The sequence below is a fragment of the Amaranthus tricolor genome, chromosome 17, assembly GCF_026212465.1.
Source record: "Amaranthus tricolor cultivar Red isolate AtriRed21 chromosome 17, ASM2621246v1, whole genome shotgun sequence".
Taxonomy (NCBI): domain Eukaryota; kingdom Viridiplantae; phylum Streptophyta; class Magnoliopsida; order Caryophyllales; family Amaranthaceae; genus Amaranthus; species Amaranthus tricolor.
The window spans coordinates 17,329,364-17,340,599 of NC_080063.1; the positions used below are offsets into that span (position 1 = coordinate 17,329,364).

The following is an 11,236-nucleotide window of genomic DNA, read 5'->3' on the forward strand; positions in this document are numbered from 1 at the left end:
AGTAATAAACTGCTAATCTTCATCCTTATCTTAGTCTTATATATTATTAAGATATTTTCCTTACTTTTTCATCATAATATGTCTTTTCATTTTATCACCGGTATACAAACTTTTAAGATTAGATAAGTGGGCTAAGAACATATAAGCCTAACAAAATTATTACGTTCCGTTTGGTTATGGTACTAAATGGTGGTAATGGTAATGATTTATGGTATAAAATTTCATCAAAAGTTCCATATCATTCCCATGGTAATGAAACTTTGATCACAAAAAAAAGTTTTGTTTACAAATTTTCATTACCATCTAATACCACATCTTCCAATGGTAATGCATTGGAATGAATTTTATGAAGAAAATGAGATGATCGAAGTTAAACAACTATAGCCATCAAGGTAACCAAGATATTTTTCAACTAAAACTACACTAGTTTTTCATTCTCATTACCATCATTTATTACTACCTACCAAACGGGCCGCTAGTATATACAATACCGTCACAAGAAGTATGCCAAATCCCCTCAACCACTTGATTTAAATCTATGACTTGAGAGTCAGAAGAGAAATCCTTGCGAATTGAATGAACCTATATAGACAATATTTAATGTGTTGCTTTGACACTTTTATTTTTCTTTATATTTTTGTGGAACGAAAACTAAAATTAGTGCTTTGTAATGTGATGTATGTATTGATTTCAAAGAGACAGACAAAAAACAATACTTACGTTTAAACTCTTATTCCATCTCAATGCTTTAATGGCCTGTTTATTTGACTTATTAAGAGATGTTTTCACCAAAAATTACATTTTTATAATAGTTCTCACTATTTAATATCGATTACCAAATGAAATATTCGTATTTTTATATGTTGTATTTTTCATAATAATTTGGATCTTATTTCACATTGCTTTCTATCAATATCAAAAACTTCATATACAGATTATACAGTTACAAAAGCCATTCCAAAGTGAAATGTGGATCTCCATTTAACGGCCTGTTATGCATCTTTTAGTAATGTTTAAGCAACAATATAAGCAATCAGCAATGAGGCCCGAAAATACATAAAAAAAGGACACCAACATAATCATAATCATCAATTTAGTATTTCATTTGAAAATAAAGGACACCAATAGTTGCATCAATTCTTCGATACAAAACTTACTAAACAAACAACCAATATTCCGAATGTAACAAGAGCCCTCACTTCAAAGGTAGCTTGTTAAACAGAAAAAAGGCAGGCTCGAAAGACAAATTCTTTATTAAAACTGTCTTATCGTGAGACGAGTTAATATGAACTGACCCAAAAGTTAAGAGTATTGATTGTCTTTTCAGTTTTATTAATTTTGTCTCTAAAATTACATTAGTTTAATTTTTTGGACTACTTAGACCCATCTCCCAGTGACACGTTCTCATACAAGACTTGCGAGCCCAAAAAGCCAGCGGGCGACTAGCCCAGAGTAAACATTAATTTAAGTCTGAAGTGCCAACCTTCGTTCCGCACCTTAATTACTTAGGTTGTTCCGGGAACTACTATCTTTTTCGGGAGCAATAGACGTCAAAACTCGTGAATTCCTGACACAGCTTTTTGATTTGTCAAATATTCAAATGAATTCAAAATCGGGAAGAAGTTTTTCGGGAGAGTGACTCAAATTCTGAGGACAGCTAATTATGCAATGGGATGTCTGAAGCATAATCAGTATAAAAATATTGAACATGATTTCATCCAACTAAATGTAACTAGAATAGGAATCTGAAACAAAGCTTGAAAGCTTGAAGTCTGAAAGATGTCATCATCATGTAACATAGAGCCTCAAAAAGAGGTATCCTAATAAGTCTTGATAAATAATAATGGTAAATCTTAATCAAAGAGACTGAAACCCATATCATCATCTGATTCCTCAGCAGGCTCGTCCTTCTTCTCTTCAACAGGAGCAGCTGCAGCACCACCAGAACCACCACTAGCAGCACCGGCAGCTGGAGCAGCCGCAACAGCAAACTTGCTAGGATCCTGCATCACCACAAGACCAAACAGAAGGGGGGTCAAAAACCATGTAGAAATATACATGTCAACACACATTTTTCTCTATATACAAACAAATGCATACCTTGAGGTACTCCTTGACCTTCTCGGCCTGAGGGAAGTCATAGTCGGTAGCGACAGCAACAGCAAGAACATTCTTGTATCCGTTGAGGAACATGTGAAGAGCAGCAGCAAGAGTCGGGTAAGAGATGGAAAGGGCAAGAGCAGTGGCCATTGAAACACCAGTAGCGAACTTCTCAAGAAGATCATCCTCAGTGAGGTCAAGTACTTCAGGGCTAAAGACAGACCCATCATCGTATACCGACTCAATGTTGAGACCATATGAGAAGGGCCTGATTCCAAGCTTAGCCAGCAGAGCAGCCTCAGAGGAACCCACCTTGTCACCCTTTTTGATAAGCTCTACAGGAGTGATAATTTCGACAGTACCCTTGTTAATCTTGGTGGGGATGTTGAGCACCTGAAGGGGCATAAAAAATGTTAAGCAATAAGAAGACGCACAGAAGAGACCAATGTACCATACAAATCAGACTTCAGATCAGAGGTGCAAACCTGGAAGAAAGATGTCTGGGAGGGGTCAAGACCAGTGTTACCAGGTGGGACGACGACATCAATTGGTGCAATCAAACCAACACGGGCAGGAGCTCCGACCTATTCAAAATGTACAGGTGAGACGATGACATCAATTGGTGCAATCAAAATAATCTAAGAAAGAACTTTGGCACATGAGATTACAAGCTACTAAATGTAACAGTGTAACAGCATAACATCGACATCAACAAAATCAAGACCGTGTTTGGTAAGTTCAAAACTTAGCAAGTAGAGGGAAAGCTGTCTGATCTCAATATATCCAAGACATGAAAAGAACGAGTCTTCCATAGTATCCCTAGTTCCATAATCGCATATCTACAAGAGATGTTTCCTTTGTTTGGTAAAGTCAAACAGCTTAAATCACCATTCATCACCCTTAAGACCTAAGAATTACTAGGCTTCTACAAAGACCCATTATTTCAAACATAAAGCACTATTCCCCTTGTCCCTGAACATTAGCATTTTTGGTGAAACTGAACATATAAAAAAGTGAGACTAAAATATAAATAAAGCATAAGCTAATAAGCTAACTGCAAGCATTCAGAAGGGATGAAAGATCCTCATTTACTTCCTAAATTATAGAGATTTAAGGATGTAATAGTGTTTGTTTAACTAAGTTCAATATCAGACCCACCTATCAGCAAAGCCATTAAGTCTATTTCACATATAGACCATAATTTCACATAGCCTATGCAGAAAAATTAACTACACAACACACATTTGTGCAAGTATTAATCAAGATCACCTAAACAAAAATGTTAAAATTGAAATACCAAATTTGAAAATAGCCATTCAAATCTTCACAAAAATCACCAGCAACAGATTTCAACAAGCATATACCAATCAATAGAAATGGAAAATCCAATATTCTATAATCAATTAACTCCAATTCATTCAAAATAATGGAAAAAAATTAAATAATAAGAGTAACATTTTTACCACTAATCAAAGCAAAAAAACATACCTTGTATTTAGAAATCTCCTCCCTAACTTCCTTCAAATCACCCTTAGTAAAGATCAACCCAACATTTCCCTAAACATCAAAAGATAACCATAACTCATCAATCAAAAATCCCAAAAAAGCAATCAAATTAAATTAAAAACAGAAGAAAACATAACATACCACCAACAACTGCTCAAGTTTACGCAAATTCTCATTGCCAGTTCTCTCGGCATGAAGTCTAATAGATCTCTTCATCATAGTATTCTTTCCCATTAGAACAATCGAATCACCTCTTAAACCCTTTCTAATAGCCTGTAACTGATTCGAACCCACATTATCGGCTGAAGCAACCAAAACCTGACTATACTCATCCAAAAGTTGGCATAACTTTGCATCATATGCCAATTTCTTATCAGCTTTCGATGGTTTCACTGCCATTGTTGAAGATTGAAAAGATCAAATTCCTGAGAAAATCGATAAATTATGGATTTCGATTTAGTACAAGAACAAAATTGAGGGCCAAGACGAAAGCTCCGAGAAATGCTTTGTCAAGGCGGACGGCGACGGAGCTGTCACTTTAACCTCCGGGATTAATTTAGGTTTAAGGAAAGGAAATCTACCGGTAGTAAACCCTAGTTTGTGGTTTTGTTGCTTGGAAGATGTATATTGAGAAGGTTTTTATAGGTTGGAATTTTTTGAGGAGAGACAGTGAGATTTGCCCTAGATCGGACGGTTTTAGGATGATGATGGATTTGATCTGATGGTTGTAAAGTGGTGGGCTTATTGCTGGATTTTTGATTGGGCTTTTTTGGGCTTATGATTGGGCTTATTGTTGGGTTGATTTAGTGGATGGGGCTGATTCGGCCTTCAAGAAATTCCAACTTCCATTTTTAACTGCTAAAACTGTTGTTCCCTCTTTCATTTCCATTTTCCACGCTTCCACAAATCAATTCTTTCTTCCCTAATTCTCACAATCTTCTGCTCTTTCTTTTCAATGGCTGCTGCTAGTATTTCATCATATAGAGATCGAATATCAGAATTCCGATCGTATAATGAAACCTAGAAGGAAATCGGAGGAATCTCAGCTATCAATTTAATCGGGATTCTTCCATTTACGGTAATAAAGTGCCGGAGCAAATGTCATCATCGGAAGGTAAATTTGAATTCAATAAGAAGGCATTCCAAATTGATTTAGGTCTCCATGAGGCTAATCGGAAAATCGTCCACCCTCATCATGTATATTCTCTTGAACGACCTAATTTTTCGTTCTATACCCCAATTTAAATCCTTTTTTAGATTCGATAGAATTTGTTTATTGTAGTAATGGCTGGTTTTTAGTGAAGAAGTTGTGGAATTTGATTGTTTGTTCTTGAGAAATGCAAGATTTTCGTCTTAAGTGTTTCTAGGGCATTATTGTTGATATTGTAATGGAATTTATGGGATAATGTATATTTGGCATTGCGATTATGGAGGAGATTAGGTACTCAATTAGCAAATTAGTATAGAGTATCTGATTGCTACTTCCTTTGTGTGAAAAATAGACAGATATGCTTCTAAAACCGTGTTTTTTTAATCAAAAAACCAAATGCGAAAACAGGTCACATCCTTGTTGCTGCTGAGACCTCTCATAATTTGGTTATTGGTCTTTAAGGTCCAAAACCATGGAGTTTGTGGGAACCATTGTATGTTATGATGTGGTGATGATTGAGCCTAGAGCAACTCATCATCATGATATTGGAAAGGGAATATCAGAAATGGTGTCAGAAGTAAGTCATGCTAAAATTAGTAAAGAATCAGAATAAATTAAAGGGATTGTATGCAATCTAAGGTTTGTACTGACAGTCGAAAAGCGGAGTTTAGCAATAATGCATATTGGCTCTCTTTTAAACACTCTTGAATGAGTTGAATCTTCGCCTTCTTTCCTCTCTTTCTTTCTTTCTTTCTTCTGATCTTCTCTTCTCTTTTTCAGTCTACAAATCATCAACATCAGCTTAATCAAACCATCAACCCCTGAACTTACATACTTTCATATATAGATATCTTGTATGGTGGGTTGGTTATATTGAGCACAAAGAAAAGGGGAGCTTCAGGCCAGTTTTTGGATCCTTATACTATACTTCTATATAGAAAATTAGTAGTTTTGTTGAAGGCTGACTTGTGTTTATTCTCAATGGGTTTAAAGATCTATAGTTCTTTGATTTCAAATTATAGAGGACTATAGTAAAATGTCCGCTCAATCACATGCACTTCTTATTTATGTATAGTTGCCAATGATGTTTACTTTCAAATTCCAATCATGAACATCTTTTTATCACAAGGATAAGATTGCGTTGTGACTTGTGTGTACATCTGATATGTAACCTCTCATAATTTGCTTAGGTTTCTAATGAGTTCAAATCCCCAGCCCTATATATGTGTATGTTCATTCCTGATTCTGCATTCATCCTAGTTGATTATTATCGATTAGCTGTGCTAGTTTTGTGTATTGCTTTAGAGGAATTCTGTAATGGTAAAGATTAACTAGTTGTAACTGGATCTTGCTATGGCAGGCAGAAGATGGGTACTGAGAATTATCATCAAACAACATGAAAATGTTTATGCTGCTGCAGGTTCCTCTTCAGCAAGACAATTACTCACTAAATCGTGCCACGGCTCTATAGAATGTAGAATCTACAATCTCAAAAAAAGTGGGAGCTTATGCATCTCGGTAAAATGGTGGCACATCAGGGGGAGCTATTAGGTAATTGGTCTCTTGACTGTAATAATAACCTTATTGCAAACCATAACTTGAAATATCTAGCACACTAGGGTCTAAAGGTTCAAACTTTATCCCTAACACCCAAAAACAATGGTAGAAGTGTTCTATGCAATAAAACAAGCACTTCAATAAACTAGCAATGAAAAGCAATGAGAAATAATGCAATAAACAAAAAACACAAAATTTACGAGGTTCACCCAATGTGGGCTACGTCCTCGGTGGTGGTTAGCTTGCTTGTATTATGTGAAGAACTAATGGAGTTCTCAAGAACTCATACAATGGAGAATATTACACTTGGAGAAGAAGAGTAGAGAAAAGAAGAGTTTGTGTTTAGCTTAGGGTTAGAATCAACATGGGAATGTGTGTAGGGACTTCTATTTATACATGTGTACATATGGAAGTAAATGAGGAAAGGGCCTAGCCCTAATGATTAGCCGCAGTATTTATCAAAGAAATAGTGGCATGCTGCTTCTCGCTCGACCCGGTCGAGCCAAATCAGGGGAGGTCGAGCGGCTTTGCATCTTGGTCGAGCAGCAGTCCAGAAAGCTACTGACTTGGTCGAGCCACATGATTCGATCAAGCAGATTGTCATCATGGTCGAGCAGCCCATCAAACCACCTCTCTCATCATCATACACACACATATGCACATACATACACCATCAACCTCTTCACACTCCATTTGGTGCACTCAAAGTCACACCAAACTCCAACATAACTATCCATTTGTTCCTATAGGTTTGTTGATCCAGAAGAAGGGAATTCTTTGTACATTTTTTTATAAATGCCAACCTTCTGGTATATGTAAGGATGTATATATAATTGTGTCATATAAACAAAAATAAATGATTGAATAATGATATTTGAACGAGGAAGCTAGAGCGGGATCCCATGTTGCCATCATATCGGACCTATGTAAACCATAAAATGTAATTTATCTTGAATTTCTCATTAAAAAACTGCAAAAGTGTTGAAAATCTTGAGCATAACATGTCATGGCCCCTCCATTTTTTTGTGTTCGTATAATTATTATAAATAATTTCGAGGACTCTCATAGGTAAAATTCAAGTTAGTGTAAGTCATCCTCACGTCATGGTAGCTTTATTTCTCACCAGATTCTGCGAAGATGGTGTCCAAAAGTTTGGGAAAAGAAAAATATACTACAAAAACAAATAAATAAATTGTTTTGCCACTGAGACTTCTATATCTAATTGTTTCTTAAATCGAAAAATCTGTTACTTCCTTCTGACTGGTAGGAAATAAGTTGCTTTCTTTGACAATTTTGTGGGCATGTAAACTTGATTTGATAACACGAACATCACATCATTTAATCAAATCTGTAATCTGATGTGCCTAAAATGTTAATGTGCACCACGAGACGAAATGCTTTATCATGTTTCCTCTATATCATGTCTGCTATGTAATGCAAATGTCTTCAGTGGCAGTGCTACCAAACTTTGTTGGAATGATTACGAGTGGAATTTGATGCTCATATCTTTGTCAAATACTCTCTGTTGAAAATAGCCTCAAGGACAAGTAGTTTGAAAATAAAGAAATATGAGTAAAAATGATAAAAAAAAGTATATTTTATAAGATAGTGGAAAAAATGTGTAAATGATATGAAAATTTTATTAAATTTATGGATGGGAATAAAAGAATTAATATGGGTCGTGATAAAAAATAAATATAATGTAAATTCAATTAAACAGACTTAAAAGGAAAATAAAGTTAATTCTTTGGGACGGAGGAGTGATATATGAATTGAAAAGTTGTTGCGCTGTTGCCTGTTGGTGGTTAAGAGGAATAGAAATTGAGAAAGGAGATGAAAATCATGAATATCAATTTGGGTATTTTTACTGCTGCTTTTTCTTAGATTATAGATTTATGAAATAGACTATTGATTATTATATAAGCAATGAGTGCTAATTTTCTGTCCTTGCTTGCCATATGAAATTGGATACTAAGCACTCCTATGTTGTTAGTGGAGTATTACTCTTCAAGCATGGAAGAATGTACTCGATTTACCCTCTAACATTGAACAGTGAGGACTAATTCTGTTTGAAAGTCTCTTTTGTCCCTAGAGATTGTTACAACAGGCGTTTTTATGTGATGGATTTTTGGTTCATTCATTTATTTAGCTGATCTCAATCTTTTAGGAGTAAGGCTTTTGCATTGTGCTGTAGCTCTTGAAAGTTAATACCATTATTAATGCTCATAGAGATAGTTGGCTATGTCCTATAGGCTAAGCATTGCAATTAAAAGCTGTCATTTTACCCAACAAAGCTTGGCACAAAACACTCAATACGCGCAGGTTATTCCGAGAATGGTGCTCTTACTGGTGTTCGTGAGAGCCACTGGACGCGAGCATTTCTCTCGTGTCCCGCCTCCCAAATTCACCATCTGTCTACTTCTATTAGATGCATGCCTGCATCTGTAGTAATGGTGATAAAATTTGACACAGCCCATTGGCTAGGGTGAGCATCCCAGAATTAGGGCTAGGTCAGGACTGTAGGCTGATCAGCTCTTGCTTGAAGGGAGGGGGCCGTGCACACTAGGTGTACAGACCTCGTCTCACGAGCGCGTCATCTTCGCATTGGTAGGAGCAGTATGGCTACATTTGGACAACTGTATACTTAGAAGTCCACAAAAAATCTGCAGAAATGTGTAATAGTATTCAAGTTAACTTTGCCCAGAAGCTGATTTTGTTCCTGTAAACAGTGTGAGCTTTGTCATGACTGATGAGACGCGGGTAAATATAGATCTGAAACACCCAGTTTCAATTATCTTCGACACAAACGTTCACCCTTTTTGATCGTGTCTCTGATTATAATTACTCTACAGATACCACTTTTTAAGTACAGTTCTGACCTGGTTTCTTCGTTACCTTCTTCATTATTGCAACACTAATAAACACATATTGGGCCAGTCGTCGGACGAAAGTTCATAAAGGTTAGTGAATGCTGTAGTATAACAGATTGACTGTTAGTGCTGATAACTGTTATAACTGTATACTGTTTAGATTACAATATCATTCTATAAGTGCATGGGAAAAAAGCCAAAGGAAGTGGAAAAGAAATTGAAATAAAAAGAAGTCAAAATTGAAAGATAACTTTTGGCTGAATGTCGAGTTTCTCTTTTGTAAATCCAACCATATTTTAGCACTTGACTAGACAATGGCTGAACACATTTTATGCACTAAACAGACATTATAGTCATCAATGAATGATTACGAATGGAAACTTGAGCTCATTGTTTGTTGCCATAAAATCCTATAAAATTTTCGTTTTAATCTGCATAACGTTACAAATTTATCAGCTCGTTTTGTATGAAAACGTCTCACCATGAGATAGATTCATATGCTTAGTTTATTTTCGTAATTAGTCATTTTAAGATTTTAAGTAATTATTTAATGTTATAAGTAATAAAAACAGATCATAGGTGTGCTCAAAAGAACGCAATGAGTGCTCATTGTAGCACAAGCAATAGAATGCTTTTGAACTCACGATCATTATCGGAGGACTTATTGGCTGCAACCACTTATTTTTTTTCGTTTCTTTAAACAATGCCTATACTTTCTCTCCTTCTTCCACACCTTAAGTACACCATCTATCATTCCCATGAGATTGGATTATGAGACACAAAAGCAACAATATCATTTTAGAAATGGGCGTTGTTCATCTTTCCCATAAATGAATACAAAAATTAACCAACATACATTTTGATGTTTCTATTCTTTTGATGCAACTTGATGCAAGTAACTAATAAATGTTTATTAGAGTGAAATTTATTTGAAGTGGTTTGACAAATGATACTCGATTAGTTATTTATTTGAATCTTTTTTAATAATACATGATTTATTATTAAAGAGTTATAATATTTATATCAAAGATAACAATTAGCAAGTAAATAATAATTTTAACCAAATAAAATTAAAAATTTACAAAACTATGATTATTGTGTAGGACAATTAGTTAACTTGTTTGACTAATAGCAATCAATTGTTTTGTTGTTAATTAGACAAAGGGTTGGATTAGCTAATAGAACAACATTCACATGTTAGTTGTTTTAGCTTGAAAGTAAATTTCTCTACTAAAAGTATTTTTAAATTATTTGACTAGCAATAACTCAAAATTCATCCTATTAGTAGATTGTTTAGTTTATTGTCATGTTCTACAAGTTATTAGTTTATCAAGGGCAAGATTAAGTCAAAGTGTGGCAAGCATATACACATGATATTTGAAACCAAATTGGGTCCAATCAAACCTCAACCCTTATGCATGGTTTCTAAATCCAATTATGAGCTTAGTTGTGGTAGAAAATACGACTATATTAACTCTGATGTTAAATTTTCCTCAACCTATGTTAATTTTATAAGACATTATTTTATGTTGTTTAAGTTTATTGTTTGAATATAGTCCTTTTAAAAAAATGTAAAATCTAAAGTAACGTTTTTAGATTGTTATATATTTTATGTGAATAAAACTTGAAAAGATTACAAGCACCATTATGAGATTACAAGTCTTTGCAACCTAATACAAATATTTAGGAATTGAAATTACAACGAATTTAATTAACTTAAAATAAATAAATAACCTTAAAATCGAAGATACTTTAAGACAATACTGTCTACGGAAACTTGATACAAAACCGAGGCACTATCTAGTTTTCCTAAAAGCGTTATTCCGTCTCCTTAGTGCTTAGGCTTAAACCTAGAATACACTTTTGAGGTACAACGGTTTGCAATTAATTATAAGTACTATATAATTAATCTTTGTGAAGTATTAGAGATTATATTGAACAAACTTAGAAATAGAATGAAAAGAAGTGATCGAATTCCTTCACGCTTAATAACTTGTAGAGAATTTAACTTGGAGAGGTTGAGTGGAATAATATTGCAATAACTTAAAATAAT

General features: G+C 34.7%; 1 protein-coding gene and 1 long non-coding RNA gene across 2 annotated transcripts; one reads left to right on the forward strand and one right to left on the reverse strand.

Moving 5' to 3' along the window:
* Positions 1-1,674: 1,674 nt before the first annotated feature.
* Positions 1,675-4,306, reverse strand: LOC130804133 (60S acidic ribosomal protein P0-like). Its single transcript, XM_057668470.1, has 5 exons — positions 3,748-4,306; positions 3,589-3,657; positions 2,586-2,684; positions 2,101-2,493; positions 1,675-2,003 (listed from the first exon to the last, which is right to left on the reverse strand). The coding sequence occupies exons 1-5, from the start codon at positions 4,003-4,005 to the stop codon at positions 1,854-1,856; spliced, it is 969 nt and encodes a 322-aa protein (XP_057524453.1). The 5' UTR covers positions 4,006-4,306; the 3' UTR covers positions 1,675-1,853.
* A 7-nt stretch (positions 4,307-4,313) lies between these two features.
* Positions 4,314-7,209, forward strand: LOC130804134 (uncharacterized). Its single transcript, XR_009039985.1, has 2 exons — positions 4,314-4,720; positions 6,117-7,209. It is a non-coding gene; the product is annotated as an uncharacterized LOC130804134 (long non-coding RNA).
* The last annotated feature ends 4,027 nt before the right edge of the window (positions 7,210-11,236 follow it).

Excerpts from the sequence above, each read along its gene's own strand:
- LOC130804133 (XM_057668470.1), bottom strand. The coding sequence starts at position 4,005 with ATGGCAGTGAAACCATCGAAAGCTGATAAGAAATTGGCATATGATGCA. Across the intron at positions 3,658-3,747 it reads AACTTGAGCAGTTGTTGGTG|GGAAATGTTGGGTTGATCTT; the intron begins GTATGTTATGTT and ends TTTGATGTTTAG. Across the intron at positions 2,004-2,100 it reads AGGTCAAGGAGTACCTCAAG|GATCCTAGCAAGTTTGCTGT; the intron begins GTATGCATTTGT and ends GTGGTGATGCAG.